An 18,401-nucleotide genomic window follows, 5' to 3' on the forward strand; every position below is an offset into this window, starting at 1 on the left:
GCACGCGCTCACACTTTCATAAGCACTTTCTCAGGGTCTGAGAATCTCTATGACTTCTCATGTGTTTAGTCATTTATCACTGTGTTGTTTGTAGCTGATCATCGCACAGCGTCAGGCAGAGCAGCGGAAATTTGTCACTGCCAAGTCTGAGTTACCTGCGAATGCAGAGAGAAACAACACGCAAGCTGTGCGGTGGTCCTGTGAGGATTAAAATACTGCACACTGATAGGACGTCATATCCCAATAGTTCCATGTTAGTATGGTTTTCAGGCATTGGCATGTTATTAAGTCGGAGATATAACAGTTTTCAGTAAAGTCAGATTTTTCCAGTTGTAATTATTGTGGTGGGAATTTGAATTTAATTCCCTGGTGAGGAAATAAACCATCAGACCGAGTGATCAATCAGTGATCTCAAAGATTTAATTAATGTTCAAGAAACAATTTACAGAGAATAGATTCAACAGAGTTACTGAGCGAACACTTGGCCAAGCGGGACAGAATCCTCAACACCACTGCAAGTTTAATTATGTTTTTTCAGGTCAATCCAGCTGAACTTTGAGCAACATCTTATACATTTCAGAAGAAGACAGTTAGATTCAATAATTTCCATGACAATTATGACTTGGAGCAGAGCTGCAGTTATAAGCTGATCAACAACAAACTAATCTGCAAATGTTTTACTCATCAAATAATCAAAAAGGATTTTGGTTTGGTGGCGTAGGAAAAACAATAACTTTAAGTAAATAAAATCATTCTGAACCCATAAGAACAACAGGTGAAAGGGGCCTTTAATAAAACCCTTTATGTGTAGACAGAGAGAGAAGTTGCTCAGAAATACTCAGTAAATGTATAATACCTAAATAAATGTATTACCTTTGCTTTTTACATGAGTGGTCTTTACTTGTTTTTTACTGTCTAGTTGAGTCAACTAACGCAATGCGAGTACTGTACCTGTTTCGCCTAAAACTGTAGTTTACTGTTCTCTGGACTGAATGAGAGCTCAACAGCTCACATGTGCAGTAGAGCAGCACCGGAACCATCCAGCGTTGCATAGTTTCATGGTTACAGATAAGTCATGCTCAAGCTGATCAGCTGGTCTGAATATTTTAGTGATGGGAATTTCAGCTGTTTGAAGGGAGCAGGGTCTTAAGGCTGTTTCTTTCTGAGAGATGTTCATCGCTCCTGTTTTGTGGTTGTGAGGTTTATGGTGTAACAATCACTAGGATAATGATATGATAGGGTAAGATTTTAATCAGAATCAGACTAATACATCCTACCAATTTGTGTATTGTAAATATCATTATATATTATATGCCATATCAAGTCCACCCTCAACCTATGCCCTTCTCAGCGACAGAAATCTTCTGTTCAGAAGGAAGCAGTGAGGATATATTGTAGCAAAATTTGGGCACAACTATAAAAGGAACGGCTCAAGTATCCTTCGACTCGGTTCCCTACGTCCTTTCAAAAAAGCTGCTGAAAATAATCTTATTTTTCGCAACCATCACAGGAATGTTTTGTTGGTTACATTTTTTCCAGTTCATTCGAAAACAGTATTTTGGATATTTTATTGTCTTTGGCTTTAAATGATGTTCAAACCTAACATTGTTTGTTGTGCTATCTTAATTCATCAAAGGAACTATTCAGACTAAATAGATTTGTTTAACCTGCCAAATGTAGAAAAACCTGAACGTTACCAGACATTTTTCAATTGGAACAGCTTCACAAAATGTAATAAATACAAAGAAGTTTAGAGGCTGAATAAAATTCCATATTATTAACATATACATGTTGACTGATAGGTATGTTGACTTACCTTTTTCAAGGCAATCCCTTTCCTAGACAATCCTTAAGTAGGAGCCACTTGTCAGATTTTACAGTGTGACACTCGAACACACACATTATCTCTCTTTTGCTCTACTCTCTTGGCAGAGATACAGGTTCGGAATATCTGTTTTCCCAGAAACTGTCGTCACAAATATTTCCAAGTACTAATAGTTCCGCCACATTAACAGACAATGTAATGCCTGTTAACTTGTCCAGGCCAAAACATTCTGCTTCTGGCAGAACATCCCATCTCTCAAATATCAACAAACGCTTCCAGCCAGATGTTTTCTCACAAGACTCAGTGGGAGATGATTAAAAACACATCACAATCGCAACTCATCCACAATGTCACACAAAAAGGCAAAACAAGACATTTGAGGACATCACACTGGGCTGTGGAATTGTACTGCGTGTTTTTCCACTATTTTCAGATGTTATATTGACAAAACGATCAATCAATCAGTTAAATAGTGAATATTATTTTATTATTATTCTGGAGCTTGGACAAATAACACATTTTGCAGCTTGATTTGGAAGTCTTGTTGGATGAATGAATCAGAAACTCATAGCTGCATTAACTTAGATTTTAAATAAAAAGCCAGTTTGCCTCAGGCCACACTACCCGATAATAAACTGGAGCTTACTGCAGATATGACGGGGGAGTCAGCTGTGTACAACAATAATTAATCATGATATAAACAATCAAATCAACGTGGCCCGGACCTGTGTGAGCAGCAGAACATTAACGTTCGATCTGAGGGCAAACAATTATTAATTCCATTTAAAATGTGTTGACGTATTTGCAAAAAATCAACACTTGCCAATAATTAGAGAGTAGCCACCTCAGGTAATAGAAGTGACAGGGGATGCTGCAGGAATGACAGTGTGGACCTGACTGCGACCTTCGGCAGCGCAATCCGCTGTAGCACAATGGCTGCGACTAGATCTATCTCTGCTCCTGGTTTTCACAATAAAACTGCAGGTAATAGCTGCAGTTAAAGTCTTGTTGTTCCTGGAACCAGTAAATTCGAGTATGTGAAGTGACCAGGAACCAAACGTCTCGGGGCTGCTTAATTATTTGTAAAGGGTTTTTAATGAGCTGCAGTGATGTATGAGTGGTGTGATGCTGCCTGAATGGATGATGTGATGGAAAGTTTGAGAATCCAGCACGATAAAGGGTGTGTGTGTGTGTGTTTGAGTGTGATCTCTTCCTTGTCTTTCAGCATTTCCTAATGACTTCATAATCTGACATCTAGAGCACGACATGAGAATCACCTTCTAACTGACGGGATCATTCAGTTAGGTATAAGACTGTATATTGAGAAGTTACAACCTGGGGCATTTCCGCTGAACGGTCATTTCAACAAACACTGAGGTGGAATGTCGTGTGCGGGCTGCCGTGTCTGCCTTGTTGTCCCTCTGTGCCCTTTGGCACTAAACCTGATTGTGTGTCAGCACAAGACGTTACTATGATATCAGATGTTTCAACTTGTCAACCGGACAAAGAACCAGATTGCGATCCTGAGGCGTGTCAAAATGTCACCCCGCTTCTTCTACGATTCACTGACCGAGGTGAGACAGAGCAGTGCCGAGTGCAGCCGGTGGCTTTTGTTTGCAAGATGGCAGAACGTGCTTCAGCCGCATCAGACAATAGGTACACCGTGAGCTGACGGGAATGTTTGTCTCCGGTCAGGAATAACGTGCATGAGCAGGAAGGTAGACCCTGAGGATCTGGATGAGGTTTCAAACACCATCGCTTAGTTTTGAGGTTCATACAGATGGATGCGGCAACTTGATTCGTCAAATATTCAAACATCCAAGCAAATTTACAATAAAAAAATAATTATATTCATATTTTTCATAATATATATTATATTGCAGTATCGCCCAAGCCAATTTGACAACATGGTAATTAACAGACACAACTGTATATTGCAACAAAAAGCTATTCTTCTGTCCTACAAGGTAATGAAAAACTAAATATTTGTGCCTCTTGAGAGAGAAAAACAAGGATATGCATTTGCCGATCAAACCAGCCACCTCCATTCCTCTCTCTCCACTACAACAGGAATTTGCATGACTGAACTGTGATACTGCCATCAGGCCCCCGGCGACACAACTAGATGATGTGCAGCAACAGTACAGCTTTCATTTGAATTAGCAAATATAATTTAATACTCAAAAATAGTTATTACTTGATCATGACAATAATTTGCAGGCAGGTCTTTAATAAAAGTAGTAATTTGACACAGGGCTACAATATTACTCTATAAACCATCTAGTCTCGGGTCATGGCATTGATACTACACTGATATACCCGCCCCCAGCTCGGAACCGGTCTGCATTGATGCTCAGCGTGTCTGACTGATGCAAGGAGACATGATGGATACCTGTTCGAACACACACACAAAAGATATGGAGCGCTTTACAAGTCAAATGACATAAAATCCATCCTAGTGTGTGTGTGTGTGTGTGTGTGTGTCTGTGTGTGTGTTTGTGTGTGTTTGTGTGTGTTTGTGTCTGAGTGCTTTAAGCAAATCAATTTCTTTTTTCTCCTCAGTGGTTGATGTAAATGATCCCTACATGGAAGCAAACCTTGTTGTGTTTTTTTTCTCCTCCTTTTCGATCTAACAGGCACAGTGCAGCCACACACGGACACACACACACACACACACACACACACACACACACACACACACACACACACAAACACACACACACACACTAGGTGAGTCACCTTTTTACGATATAATTTCCCAAACCTTTCTCTGTAGGCTATAAATCTTTTCAAATTATTCCTCATGTTCCTCTCTCATACGCAAAATCTTCAATCTGCTGCTAATATCACAAATATGAGAAATTCAACAGAAGCCAAACCTTGACAGTCAAGGTTACAAGTGAATAAGAAATCCCACCTGACGGAGGAGTAGGAGCCACCAAGCTATTCCTTCCATTCTCATCTCTCGTTTCCCTCATGCTTTCTCCTCTTTCCTTCGTCGTCCTTCCACCGCTGCATCTCTGTCTGTCTGCCCCCCTCCTTCATGGTCACTCCTGCCTCCCTCCCTGGCCTCCTCCACTGACCCAGTCCTCTCTTCCCCTCTCTGAAATACTGATAACGGGCTCTCACTCTGTATACGCTAGTTGTCCTCTCTCTTTTTCTCCTATTCTCAGGTTCCAATCTGGGCAAACCTGCAAACCAGACTCTGCATTTATACACAGCCCTGGAAGTCTGCAAATGTGTTCACCACTTTCTCATTGCATCATCCACCAGTCAACTGCACCGAGGGTCCCAGAATCCAGCCCAGTGATGGCAGACCCCTTGGACCATGCAACATGGGACCCTGAGAATCATGATATGCCACTTTCTCCATGGCACTCCTAAGGAGGAGGCCCAATCACGTGCCCATGAATATTTCACAGCACTCCTGTACTACTGACCCATCTTTAATGGCCAGCAGTGAGTGAGGCCCAGCACAGCAGCACATCAGAGCCCTGTCCCTCAGTGATCAAATGGGCCTTGACAGCAGCAGCATCAGCAGCAGCAGCGGCGGCAGCAGAGGAGCATGGGTACCTCCGCCGTCCCCACTGATCATGTATGTGCGCGTGTGCGTGCGAGGAGAGAGGGAGATAGAGAGTATGGGCGGGGTGCATCCTCATAGCCTATATCCATATCTTACCGTCAATCCTCCGGTTTCCCTCCTCCTCCTCCTCCTCCACCACCACCTCCTCCTCCTCCTCTTCGCTCACTGCGTCTCCCGCATTCCGTCTCTCCGCGCCCTCACGCACTGTACTCCCCGCGCTGTCTCTCTGCCCGACGCACGAAAATAATACTAATACTATATATGAGATATTAACGGAGGGGGTTGGGGGGGAGTGGGGGGTTTTGACGGTGGGTGATACCTGCTGGGCTATAGAGCATTCATTAGCGCGATGTGTCCAACAACGACTGGGCGTCCTCCTTCTCCTCCTGTGATGGGCGCACGGTGCGGGGCTCCGCTCTGCTGGACCTCACACCCTCCCTCCGCCCTGCCGAGGCGCGTCGTCTTCCCCGCTGAGTGCTGTGTGACCGCGCGTCACGTTGGTATCATAATTCCCACGGGTTCTCATGCCCAGAGAGGATGCGGGGCGATCGGCCTTCTAAAGCTCCCGATGGACGGATGGATGGAGGGAGGGCAGGAGAGGGGGGAAATAGCGCGATCGCTGGGCGAAAACAATAATTAGACGCAGATTTTACGCACAGACTCTCCTCTGCCTGTAACGCTGCCGTCGATCCCTACAGTCCGCTTGTCATCGCTGATCAGATGCGTCTCCGACGTCGCTCAATTACATCCTTGCATTTCACGTCAAATACCGTCGACGTGATAAAAGCCGCTTTGCATATCCTTGAGGAATCGTGATGAGGCGCAGCAGCACATCAGGACGCAAAGGCAGCTTTAAAAATACAAAAATAAAAAAGAGAAAAGAAAGAGAAGGCAGGGATCGTGTTATAAAATGATGCTGAGGTTTAAAAAAAAACGGAGGCAGCTCGACGAGCAGAGAGAGAGATAAGGTTTCCTGCTCCTGGCCTCGCCTTGCATCCGTTCTTCTCCTCTTCTCTTGCCTCTCTCTCTTTCCCTCCCTCTCTCCCTCTCTCTGACTCTCTCTCTGACTCTCTCTCTCTCTCTCTCTGACTCTCTCTCTCTCTCTCTCTCTCTTCCTCTCTCCCTCTCCAGCTTGTTGCGCGTTCTGCATTCGAGAGCGCGCAAACGCGTGTGCGCCTTTGTGTGTGCACGTGTGTGTTTGTGTATGCTCGTGTGCAGAGACATGCAGAGAAAGAGAGAGAGAGGGGAGGGAGGGGGCGCTTCGACTATATTATCAAGGTTTTTCTTAGTGAGCAACAACAAGCTGCTGTGTTGGCAAAAGGGAAGGAGCAGGGGAGAAACCAGCAGCTCCTGTTCATTTAGCCCTTTGTCTCTTTTCTCACATTTGACCTGCTCTAATTTAGGTTGAACACGCTCAGGTCTTCCATCACAGGGGCAGGGGAGAAGGGGAGTTTATTGGGCCGGCTGCAAGGGAAGCACATCCGGCAAGCATGGGCATTTGCAATATATCCTTTTCGAGCTTTGTCTGGAGCAGCTGGGACAGAAAATGTGGCCTATTTGTCAGTCAGCCTACGACACAGCACGCTTCAACATCAGTCATCCTATCACTGTCATCTATGAAGCTCACTGAACCCACCGATCAGCCGGTCACACCTCCATCACACCCGGTGATACTACGGCGTCATCATCCGTCTGCCTGCACGATGCATTCTCACCCACATCTGCTCTACAACCATTACACTCATTACCCCAGCAATAGAAAGACGCACACTGATGGTTGTAGTGGTGTGTAGCAGAAAGTGTTCTTGAGGTTCAGATCACAACCTTCCCTCTTGTGCTCTTCTAGGAAATGAAGGTAACTTTAGGTTCAGGAGCACTCACCTCTAATCCCCTTTCAAGCCGACATACACCCGGTCAACCCATCACCCTTCGTTTGTCTCAGATTCTTCAACCAACCCTTTGCCTTCCCTTCATCCATTCACCCCTTCTCTCATCCCTTCAGCCTCCTTCCCTCATCGGTACTCTCATCCCTTCGTCCTGTTCTCTCATCCCTTCATCCTCCTTCCCTCATCAAAATTCTCATCCCTTCATCCTCCTTCTATCATCCATACCCACATCCATTCGTCCTTCTTCCCTCACCCCTAGCCATATCCATTTATCATCCTACCTCATCCTTTCCTCTGCTCATCCTTACCATTCATCTTCCTTCCCTCATCAATACTCGCTTCCCCCCATCCTTCTACCTCATCCCCATGCCCACATCAATTCCTCCTCCTTCCCTCATACCTACGCACATCCATAATAAGCACTGAGTCCTCCTCCATCTGGTCACCAGTGCATCCTACCAATAAAACCACACTACGAGACGCATCTTCACCTTCATCTTCGTCCTTTTTCCTCTGAAATCAACATTTAAACGTCATTTAAACTGAAATCAACATTTAAACCGCTGAAAGACTCATTGCAGGGGCGTGGTCGTTGCTAGTGGATATGTTGCTGATCACATATAAAAGCATCATCAGTAGAGTTTCCGTGAGGAGAAGTATGCAAAGGCTAGACACGGTCTTTGGTGCAAAAGACGATGAGTCACAGTCAGTTCAAGGAAATCACAGATTATGTATAAAAGCCAGTTTTTCCATCATTTCACTTGCATCTCCTTGAATAGCTCTGATTGCTACTTGTGTGCAGTCTGTAAAGTGTAGATTGACTTTCAACAAGAAACACTCAATAAAACAAAATATCTGAATGGTGCTGATTAATTCATTGATTTCAGATTGTGTTTGGCGTGTTTTGATTGGATGCCACAAAGAAAAAATTTGGAAATAGATCAACTTTTGTAAAAAATACAAATCAGAGCTGTGTCTTGGAAAATGGAGAAATGTTCGCAATAGACTCCTGGGTGTAATAAAACAAGTCGTAATGGTTAGACTTGGCCCGGACATAACCTTGGCCTGATTGTGTTCTGGGCAGAATTCAAAGACTTTCCGGAATCTAGCTGAGGCAGCAGCATTTATTGCTCCATCAGTGTGGTACATTACTTTTTATTGGTAGTCAGTGTGTCAACAGCCACTCATATGTGAGGTGTGCTAGCTGTCACGACCAATCACAATTAACATCAGTTTATCTACTTTTTGATGAATGTCTGATTTTCCTTTGGGAAGAGGGTTTGTTGCGTTACATTAGCAGCACCGGGAACATTATAGTTACATAGCTTTTGCTAATCGTGGCAACTGTTCCAAAGTCTCGCCCTCTTACTCTTCTTCTCCATCATCATGACCCCCCTTGTCTTCCTCCTCCTTACTCTTCTCCATCCACCTCCGCCTCTCCGCCTTCACCCCAACCTCTGCCCTTCTTCTTCTTCTTCTTCTTTTTCTTCTTCTCATCTTCCACCTTGTATTTGAGTCTCCTCAACGGGTCGGTCAAGCTGCGCATGGACTTCCCCTCGAAGTCTTCACTCATCATGAAGTTCCTGTCAATGAGCTCCGCTGCCTCCTGCCAGTTGCGGAAGCAGTGCAGGCCAAGGCCCAGGATCTCCTCCACTGCGTTGGCGGCGAGGATGGAGCAGTCGGGCCGCAGCACCACCACTGTGGGCAGCTCCTCCACGTTAAACATGGCCTCGAGCTCCCTGTGGACACACACACACATTCTGGCATACACGTCGCCAAAGAGCTAATGGATTAAAACAGCGTGGTATATTTGCATTACAATCATCCATCAGCAGGTTGTGCACACAACTGACGGGCCAGTCTCACACACCTCCTGTAGGGGTCCTCATAGGCCAGGAACAGGCACTTCTTGGGAAGCTCTTTGAGGAAGCTCTCTTGGTTCTCCTCAGAATCGTCCAAACTGAAGGATGACAGAATAATCACATTGCTAAAAGATCTGGATGGGTTTTTTAAATTAATTTAAAAGATCTCTTTAAAGGTCAATGTCTTTGTGTTTGATCTGCTCTTATGAGGACATTTTGTTCTGACAAAGTTATGAACGGATGAGCAGGCACGACTGAGAAGGATGGAACAACATATCACAAGTGAGGATATTCTGGCATCATTTGAGACAACAGATTAAGATTATGGTTTCACAAACACACGTACTGTATAAATGCATGACATTGCCAACATAATTGTACATAAACACACACACACACACAAAGGATTTAATTTATATCAGGGTTATTTTAAAATGATAAACATAATGTGAACAATGTAAGGTTTTGGGAGTGAAGAACATGAAAGTTAGGGTTGGTAATCCTGGAAAAGATGGCAAGTGCAGGCTACACAGCAACGGATACATCCCAGCCCCTCCCATCCTCCCTCTTGTTAAAGGTACAGCGCCCCCAAAAACACGAACTTGCACTGCCTGAAAACCGCTAGAGGCAACATTTAGGAGACTCACTTGCTAACTTGTGACTATTGCCTCTATTTTAGTGGTGTCTCCTGCTGAAGACTCCACTCCTGTGAAGTGAACCACAGGCAGGCAGTTCGGTTAGTGACAGACAGTTGTGCCAGCCAATCATTTTATGTGTTCCGACTGAAATGATTGGTCGTGTTTATTACAGTCCTGCGAGGGCCACAGACGACTCTATTTTTAATATCAGGAGTTGAAGAGCATTTCACCGAATGTGATAAAAACTGTCCAGAAACAACTTACAAGACTTTATCGTTAATTTATTTTAATATGTTTGTGTGTGTATGTGTGTGTGTGTGTGTGTGTGTGTGTGTGTGTGTGTGTGTGTGTGTGTGTGTGTTTGTGTGTGTGTGTGATGTACCTGATGTATAGGAGAACCAGCTGAGCAGAGCGATCCACGTAGAATTCATCGGTCAGCCGTTTGAAGAAGTTGCTGAGCGTGAGAGCAAACTGCTGGCAGCCATCACACGCAGCCGAGGCGAAGAAGAGCATCAGGATGCGGTTCTGCAGGCCCATGACGATCTCACGCTCTGTGTTCAGCTCATCGTGTTCCTTGTTGTTCTTCAGCAGGACCCGATCGATGAACAGGTCCACCATGATGAAGGGTCAACAGTGATAAGGACTGAGGCTCGGGAGGCTTTAGGGGAAGATTCAAACAGAAAATAAACATCTTTATGTTCATTGGTTCATTAAGGAAAAAAACCAAAATGCCCAGTTACATTTTGGAGGCTTTTCCATGCAAACAAGTCAGTGCATAAAGACAGCATGTTTCCGCTCAGTCATATTTACATCTGTTAATCACATATAATCTTCTCACTGTTCAATCGGATAATCCTCCCAGTTGCTGACCTCGAACAAATATTATCTCCTCCTCTAGGCAGCCAATGCAAAAAGGAGACCAGCATTAAATTATAGCATAAAATTAAAGCATTCAAGTTTCTGTTCTTCTCATCTCTTCTTGTGGCGCAATCGAGTCATTTCACCGCCTGTCAGTGCGAATCACACTCACTCATCGACTCACTCTCCCTCTCCTTCACCTTGATGCCAGTGGCTCTTCACTCCCTCCTCCGTCCTGTGTGTCGCTCACGCGCTCCACCTCTCTCTCCTCTGTCTGGTCGGGAGGGGTTTGAAAGACAAGGTGACGGAGGGACAAGGGATATGAAGTGATCACAGTGTGTGCGTGTGTGCGTGTGTGTGTGTGTGAGAGGGCACTAAGCAAACATATACTATACGTGTGAATGAAATCCCCAGAGATGACAGAATAAGAGAAAAAAGAAAAGGGCTAATGAAGTGAGCAACAGTGAGACCTTTATTATTCAGTAGGTAATAGAGGAGCAGAACTACAGGGAACATCTGGTTATATAATTTGGCCATAAAGCCACGACAGTGACATACAGACACAGTATGTGTTAGCAGCAAAGAGAATTTTTTTCTCCCTTTTTTGAGAACAATACAACTTGTACTTATTTAACTATAGTACCAAAATAAAAATCCCAGGAGACAAACCATGATTAACAAAGAGTTGTAAAAATAATAATAAAATATTAATGTGAGTTTTAAAACACCAGCAGGCGCCAGCACCTATATTTAGTTTCAAGCTGCAATAACATTTGTTCTTTTCCCCACTTGCGGTCTTAAAAATGCTTAAACAGAAGAAAAAGCAGAGGAACACACAGTCGTTACATATTATGACCAAGTGTTGGCAAACAGTTCTCAGTTTACACATCCAGCAGAGCTGCAGGGGCACAGAGAGGTGTATCATCATCTGTACTTAAGGTGTTGTTGTCGAAACAGTTGCCTGACTGGAGATGGAGTTTAATGAGATGGGTCACCAGGTCTGAAAAGGAAAACAATAAAATAAAATAATAGCAAAAATAAATGTGGAGAGCTGCACAGTTGAGTTGGTCAATGTGATTGCTTTCTGCATCTTGCACTCACTTCAGACAAAAAATCTAATTTTATATCTGCTAAATTAATGCGATTGTTATCTCAGAATTCTGATCAATGTTTAATTACATAAAAATAATCAGTTCTTATTTTATGGAAGTAATGAGATCGCAAAAAGAGAAGTACTTATTTAGTCAACTTGGAGCAAGCATATCCCACCTCCATAGTTTGATCCAGTTTTATTACCTCCTCCAAAAAGGTTGTGTTTTCACGCCTATGTTGGTTTGTATAACCCAGCAGGAGGTTCTCTGCACAGACAATTACTATAGGGAATCAACGCAAAAGGTTTCTCCTCTTGCTATCTTTTTCTTTCACCCTCCTCCATGGTTCTTTATTTCCCTCCTTTCTCTCGTCACCCCATGCTTCATCCTTCTCATCTTCCTCCTTATATGTGTCCTTGTCCTTGCCCCACAACTTCCACCATTTCTTTTTCCTCTTGTCGTCCTCTGTCTTGTACTTAAGTCTCCTCACAGGTTCGGTGGCACTACGCAGATTGAGGTTGTCGAACTCCTCGTTGAGCATGAAGCTTCTCTCGACGAGCTCCGCCGACTCCTGCCAGTTACTGAAGCAGTCGGAGCCGAAACGACAGATGTCCTGCACGGCGTTCAGGGAGAGGACGGAGCCGTCGGGACGAAGCACCACGGCTGTTGGAACCTCCTTTACCCTGAACATGGCCTGCAGCTCCCTGAAACACAGACAAAGAAAGTGCATGCATTTCAGATGGGAACCCTTGATAAAAAATGTCATTGTTCCTTCTTGGCTAGGCAACTGACTTGTTTACATCCAACGAGGAAACACATGTAAATAAGCATCCACCTACTTCCTGTACGGGTCCTCAAACGCCAGAAACAGAACCTTCTTGTGCATCTCTTTGAGGAGCCTCTCCTGCTGCTCCTCTGATCTGTCCATGCTGCAGAGAGAGAGGGCAGGGGAACGGATATCTTATGAATTACAAAACAGTGCAATTACATCCCTGCATTAAAGAGATAAGAAAAAGAGAAGGAAAGACAGAGACCTGACGAAGATGAGCGCAAGCAGTTTGGGGTATTCGATGTAGGCCGGATCCTTCAGCCTCTTGAAAAAGTCATTCAGAAGAGGCACAAACCCCTGGCACCTTTTGCACTCGGAGGAGGCAAAGAACAGCAGCACGATGCGGTTTTCCAGGATCCCGATGATTTCGCGCTCAGTGTTGAGTTCATCCTGGTCCCAGTTGTTCTCGACCAGAACTCGGTTCAGGAACAGGTCCACCATGATGACAGGAGAGCAGCGGGGAACGGTGAAAGCCCTTTGTGGAGAGAAGAGGTGTTAAAATCTGGAAATACACATGTGCTACAGTACAGCAGGGTAATGTTTATCGTGACGAGTGCTGTTCATCGCCTGTGTCCATATCTACGCCCATAGGAAAAGTCTCAGATGCTCAAACACTGTTATTGATACGTGTATTCACCCTTGGGAGATGAAATAAAGTATTGACTGTATATTTGGCCCAGAATAAAGATAAGAAATGTCAGTGAGGTTCTGTTACAGGTGCAACAGATCATACTTCAGACCGCACCCACTCATGTCTGTAGTCACAAGAAAGTTCAAAACGTTAAACTAAAGGGAGGAGACCAAAATACAGCTTTTTAGTCTGGTGCTCTATGTTACCGTTTAAATTTTGAAAACCCTCCTAAAAAATCCATTTTAATTCAACACACAGCTAATCTGCAGCATCAGGACTGTGTCAGATGTGTCTGACAGTGACCAGGCAGCACAAGCAAACGAAACCCCTCCACTGTCATGAATTTGATTTAGATGATAAGAAATTGGGGATCTTGGCAACTACAGCCTCTTTTCCATAGGTGCCCCCTCCCTCTAGAACTCTTTACCCACAGGAATCAAAGTCTGCACAGAACTGTCCACCTTCTAAACATTACTTAAAAATGAAGTGTAGCTTATATTTCAATGTGTGATCGTAATGTGAATGTTATATTTATAGGTATTTTCTTTCATCTGCTTTTATCTGCTCTTTGACATCCTATGTAAATGCCACTGATCATTATTAAAAGGACTATACAAATGAAATGTGTAATTATTATAATTTCAATATTTTTATAATAATAATTATTATTATTATTATTATAAAGAAATAGCTCCAAAAATGCAACCATTTCTATATTTCAGTCGAAACATATGGAATGATGTTCCCATTCACTGATGATGCTCAGTGACTCATCGATGTTGCAGCCGACTGAAGGACATCCAGTTTATAGAATACACCCAGTTTTTTTTTCGATACAAAAATAATCATAATCTAACAACAACACTGCAGCCCAGCAACAACCGGCTAACCGGGATGAATAAGGCTTTTATGAGACTGTGTTTACCGAGAGGAGATTTATGGTTTGGACAAAAAAAACTGCATCTAAAATAAATTTCAGCTTTAGAAATAAAGTTCAGGCCTCAACAGCTGAGAAATGTGCTTTATCTGTCTCGGCCAGCCTGTATTTCACTGTCGCTGCAGTCGCTGCAGGCCGAGAATTGACAGCGATAACCTCACAAATTAGTTTTGGCTCTCTGGCTCTGAGCTGTGCCAGATCTATTTGAGACCGCAGCGCTGGACCGAAACTTCCAAGGCTGATGTAGGAGAAATATGTTTGAAATTGAGCAGCGCTTGGACGTTAACTGGAGAAAAAAAAAAGTGAGGAGGATTTACTGTAAGACTTGGAAAGGTCAGTGATTAAATCCTACATTTGGAGACGTTATTTCACAATCATCCGCTTCACTTTTTGAAGCTGATCGATTGCCCCAGATGTATTTACGACCAACTCTGCCTTGTTTTGTTAGTGGCTAATTTAACAGCCCATCAATCTGTGTCTGCGCTGTGGCAGCTGAATACACCACAAATAATATACCTCACCTTGAAACTCCTCAACTCCCACAGGTAAAGAAAGATATCCAGAGCTTCTTCTCTCTCTCAGGCCATTGCATTGTTTCTTTTCTCCTGCAGTCTTCCTTTGAGTAAAATGTGTTATTGAAGTGACACCTCTCACTGCCTCTTCACCACGGTCTCCGTGTTGTCTTCTCACTGGTCTCTGTCAACCACTGAGGGAGATTATAGATCGCTGGAGGTGTGGCTGAGGCTGAGATGGTAACTCAGGGGCAAAGGTGACTGCTCCTGTGTGTGTGTGTGTGTGTGTGTGTGTGTGTGCGTTTGTGTGTGTATGTGCTTGCAGGCATTAAAACTGCAGCTCAACAGCAACAATCTTATTACTTAATGAGGAGAAGGGAGGGAGTGAACGAAGGATGTGGAGGACAAATTGGATTGCGAAGTGAGGACAGACATGTAGGTCCAATGGAAGAACAAAAACACAAGAAAGAGATACAAGAAGATGTGTTTTATGTGAGCTCCGGGTGAGCCCTCCGAACTTCTCCTGCACTAATGTGTCTCGCTAATTGCCGATGTCTCTCTTCTAGCCCTCAGAGTGTGATAATGATTCCTCTGCATTCTGTTATCAAGGTGGTTTGACAGCCAGGATGCAGAGCGTCAAGGAAATGAACTGAGAAAGTCGATAGTGTGAGTGGAGCCCGGTTCTAGTAAACCCCAGCAGGTCCAACTGTAGAGAAGTGGCAATTGATCTGCCGAGGCACTTGCAGAAAACACCAGGGTTAATCTCAGAGAGGGGTGAGGTAAATATAGAGGTGGGGAGGACAGAGAGATCTGGAGGGATTAGTCTGAGTCACACAGACTACACATGGATGTGCGCACACACACACACATACACACAACCAACCATGAAACACAACACATACTGCGCATTACATAATTTGAGCAAACACTCACCAGACATGCTTGTTTTGTTTTTTTTAGCAATTCTAGCAGCTTAGCTGTATTGGAGGCAATTCAGTCTGTTTGTAAAATCCATAGACTGTAAATAAAGATTGACAACAAGACGCCTCTCTAATAGTGAAGCCAAATCACCTGGATAGCCCCCTGGTGGTCAGCTGCAGTACAGGTCATAAACCTGGCATCCTCCATGTTATTGGATGGGACATGGAACAAATTAAAATGTGAACGTACGCATCAAATACATTTTGATGGTTTCTATCATTTAAGGTAGTTCATATCACACTGAAACACCATGACTGACAGCTGGGACTGACTCACGATTGGTCGAGTGTGTGTATCAGTGGTAACTCAATACCACAGCTCCCTCCCCTGATCATAGGTGCCAAGTGGGCAAGATGTCAGCGATCGTATCTGGAAAATGTTTGCTTCATTTCAGTGCAGACACATCATCCATCTTTATATACATTCTATGATCAAGATGAAGACTTTGATGAAGACATTCATGTTCTTACTCAGGATGAATTTTAATTACTTTTCATCCAGTACAATCATTAGAACAATATTTATTTTCGTCAAATGCCTGCAAAATGCTCAAGTTCTCTGATCCTGAACTGTAGCATACCTGTCTTCAGGCACGTGCACAGATAGACCCCTAGTGGTGCTCAAGCACTGGCCCTTTTGCCCTGGATGAGAAAAGTGCCCTTCTGCTGGAGCCCAATTTTTTCCTCATTCATCAATATTTAAGAATAAAAATGACTCTCTCTGTCATCAATTGCCCCAAATGTGTTTTGATATCTGACAGGGCATTTATTTGAGTTCTTGTCAGAATATACACACGCAAACTGTCATGCATCCCCAAGAACTTTTGGACTGTAAACAGATCATTTATTTATTCAAATCGATAATTTGAATAAATAAGATGGGTGCCCTTTTTTTTGGTTTGAGCACCTGCCCCCCCAAAATGTCTGCGCACGTGCCTGCCTTTCAGTGCTAAATAGCAAATGGCTAACATGCTAAACTAAGATGGTGAACAAGGAAAACTTTAACAGCTGTTTGATTTAGTTTTTAATAAAATAATCTGAGTAACATTTTAATCTATTTTCTAATTCAGTGACAAAATCTTCATTGAACACAAATATGACAGGAGTGATGCACAGTACTGCAGAGTGATGACCCACAGTTCAGCAGACATTAAGGGATCGTCTGAGTAAACACAGTGAATTATGAGAAGCACTGGCGGCAAACTGACTATTATGTGCAGGCAGGGAAGGCAAATACCCGCCGGCACTAATTAAAGGAAATGTCTCAACTGGGCTGTGGGACGATCATGTCTGTGCTGAAATAAAAACTGTGCTCCAGTAGGAGAGGGGGTGCAGTGTTTTTTCGATGTTCAGCCACTGTCACGTTGGCTAGAAATTAATCTTGAAATTAAACTTATTCTTTACAGTGTCAATGTTTTTTTTTAACTAACAAGTAAATTTAACTGAGCTTTGAGGCACCATTGCTCCAGTACATTCACTTTTCTGTAGAAGATCTGTAGAAAAAAGAAACAATAAGAATAAGACGTTCAATATAAAAGTTTTTATTCGTTCTTTGGTAAAAAAAAGAAGAAAAAGAAGAAAGACACTGAGAAAAAATATGACAAGTTTTTTGATCAATATGCAACAAAAGCAAAAAGTATGCAACATATGGCGTGTTAGAAAATACTGACACTGACACAAACTGCTGTTGTTGAGGTGATACAAACACGAGGGAAAAACATAAGAAAGGTTAAGTAATGCATAATAAATAACACACTGGCGTCTCTCAGCTAAAAAGCATGGAGTTAATAAAAGAGGTGAAGAAGAGTGATTTCCAACATATGGATGGGGGGGTAAGGTGTCACAACATAAATGTGAGGGGTCACAAGAGGAACAACTAAATAGGAGAGCAGAAAATAACAGATTGAAGTTGTAATTAGTTTGTCTGTCATTCTGATTATTATAAAAAGAAATCAAGAAAAGTCTTTGTAAGTAATACGGATATTAGCATTAGAGTTTGCAAAAAGACATTTGTTTCTTCAAAGTATTCAAAAGCCAGGGAGGGAGCCACTTAGATAGAGAAAAAGCACCGTAAATAAAGTTACTCTGAAACTTGTTTTCTTAAAAAAAAAAAAGAAGCAATGTTTTGTTTTTCTGGTTTCTCATTTTAAACACAAACCATACTGCAGCTTCTATATGGGAAGTTTAGAGGGATAGTTCACCCAAAAATGATAATTCACTTATTATCTACTCACCGCTATGCCGATGGGAAGGTTGGGTGATGTGTTTGAGTCCACAAGACACTCCTGGAGTTTCAGGGGTGACATTAAACATGGTGTCAATGACCTCGTTTTGAGTCGAACATAAATGTCAGGGCTTCTGACAACTTCTGACACCACACAAGCAGTATGGACACATGTTGTTTATGTTTTCTGTGATTTATTTTACGTCGGAAGTTAGTCCCTAATATCTTTAGCTGTATTGGAATTGGACGCTACACTGTTTACCCCTGAAACTCCAACACTTCACCCACTCCCATCCAGTGTTGGGAAATTATGCTGGAGAGATGAAATGTAACCAGCATTCATTTCTAAACATGTTAGAGGAAATACTACATTTGTAAAACCTTTCTTTGTTTAGGAAAATCTCCTAATTTAAAAAAAAAAACAAAAATTGGGACATATCTGATCAAATGTTTAATTAAAATAATGGAATTATTTAAAGGACCAGACTGTGGTCAAGGGCTGTGCATTGGATGCAATAATTAAAACAAAAGCTGCTAGCTGACTT

The 18,401-nt window shown here is 43.0% G+C and overlaps 3 protein-coding genes across 10 annotated transcripts in view; all 3 read right to left on the reverse strand.

Moving 5' to 3' along the window:
* Nucleotides 1-6,443, reverse strand: part of LOC133953757 (adhesion G protein-coupled receptor L1-like) — a 29,052-nt gene extending 22,609 nt beyond the window's left edge. The window contains exon 1 of one of the 2 annotated variants that reach the window (XM_062387828.1): nucleotides 5,728-6,443. The gene's annotated coding sequence lies outside the window, so the exon portion shown is untranslated. The remainder of the gene's footprint in view (nucleotides 1-5,727) is intronic. The other variant, XM_062387827.1, reaches the window with a different exon arrangement.
* A 1,592-nt stretch (nucleotides 6,444-8,035) lies between these two features.
* LOC133954219 (nucleoredoxin-like protein 1) lies at nucleotides 8,036-10,986 on the reverse strand. 6 transcript variants are annotated; one of them, XM_062388552.1, is made up of 4 exons: nucleotides 10,825-10,909; nucleotides 10,177-10,452; nucleotides 9,165-9,254; nucleotides 8,036-9,033 (listed from the first exon to the last, which is right to left on the reverse strand). In XM_062388552.1, exons 2-4 carry the CDS (start codon nucleotides 10,410-10,412, stop codon nucleotides 8,706-8,708), a joined length of 654 nt encoding a protein of 217 aa, XP_062244536.1. In that variant the 5' UTR covers nucleotides 10,413-10,452; nucleotides 10,825-10,909; the 3' UTR covers nucleotides 8,036-8,705. The 6 variants fall into 6 exon arrangements, with proteins under 6 accessions (XP_062244536.1, XP_062244540.1, XP_062244539.1 ...); XM_062388556.1 differs by having other exon boundaries at nucleotides 10,837-10,859; XM_062388555.1 differs by lacking the exon at nucleotides 10,825-10,909 and adding an exon at nucleotides 10,605-10,814.
* A 119-nt stretch (nucleotides 10,987-11,105) lies between these two features.
* Nucleotides 11,106-14,835, reverse strand: LOC133954169 (nucleoredoxin-like protein 1). 2 transcript variants are annotated; one of them, XR_009920758.1, is made up of 5 exons: nucleotides 14,662-14,835; nucleotides 12,778-13,047; nucleotides 12,583-12,672; nucleotides 11,922-12,447; nucleotides 11,106-11,652 (listed from the first exon to the last, which is right to left on the reverse strand). XR_009920758.1 is itself a non-coding variant. In XM_062388486.1 (4 exons), exons 2-4 carry the CDS (start codon nucleotides 13,011-13,013, stop codon nucleotides 12,036-12,038), a joined length of 738 nt encoding a protein of 245 aa, XP_062244470.1. In that variant the 5' UTR covers nucleotides 13,014-13,047; nucleotides 14,662-14,835; the 3' UTR covers nucleotides 11,106-12,035. The 2 variants fall into 2 exon arrangements, 1 of the variants encoding a protein (XP_062244470.1); XM_062388486.1 differs by having other exon boundaries at nucleotides 11,106-12,447.
* Nucleotides 14,836-18,401: the final 3,566 nt, after the last annotated feature.

This window comes from Platichthys flesus, chromosome 5 (genome assembly GCF_949316205.1).
Source record: "Platichthys flesus chromosome 5, fPlaFle2.1, whole genome shotgun sequence".
NCBI lineage: Eukaryota > Metazoa > Chordata > Actinopteri > Pleuronectiformes > Pleuronectidae > Platichthys > Platichthys flesus.

Excerpts from the sequence above, each read along its gene's own strand:
- LOC133954219 (XM_062388552.1), bottom strand. The coding sequence starts at position 10,412 with ATGGTGGACCTGTTCATCGATCGGGTCCTGCTGAAGAACAACAAGGAA. Across the intron at positions 9,255-10,176 it reads CTGGTTCTCCTATACATCAG|TTTGGACGATTCTGAGGAGA; the intron begins GTACATCACACA and ends GTCATCCTTCAG. Across the intron at positions 9,034-9,164 it reads TATGAGGACCCCTACAGGAG|GGAGCTCGAGGCCATGTTTA; the intron begins GTGTGTGAGACT and ends GTGTGTCCACAG.
- LOC133954169 (XM_062388486.1), bottom strand. The coding sequence starts at position 13,013 with ATGGTGGACCTGTTCCTGAACCGAGTTCTGGTCGAGAACAACTGGGAC. Across the intron at positions 12,673-12,777 it reads CTTGCGCTCATCTTCGTCAG|CATGGACAGATCAGAGGAGC; the intron begins GTCTCTGTCTTT and ends CTCTCTCTGCAG. Across the intron at positions 12,448-12,582 it reads TTTGAGGACCCGTACAGGAA|GGAGCTGCAGGCCATGTTCA; the intron begins GTAGGTGGATGC and ends TCTGTGTTTCAG.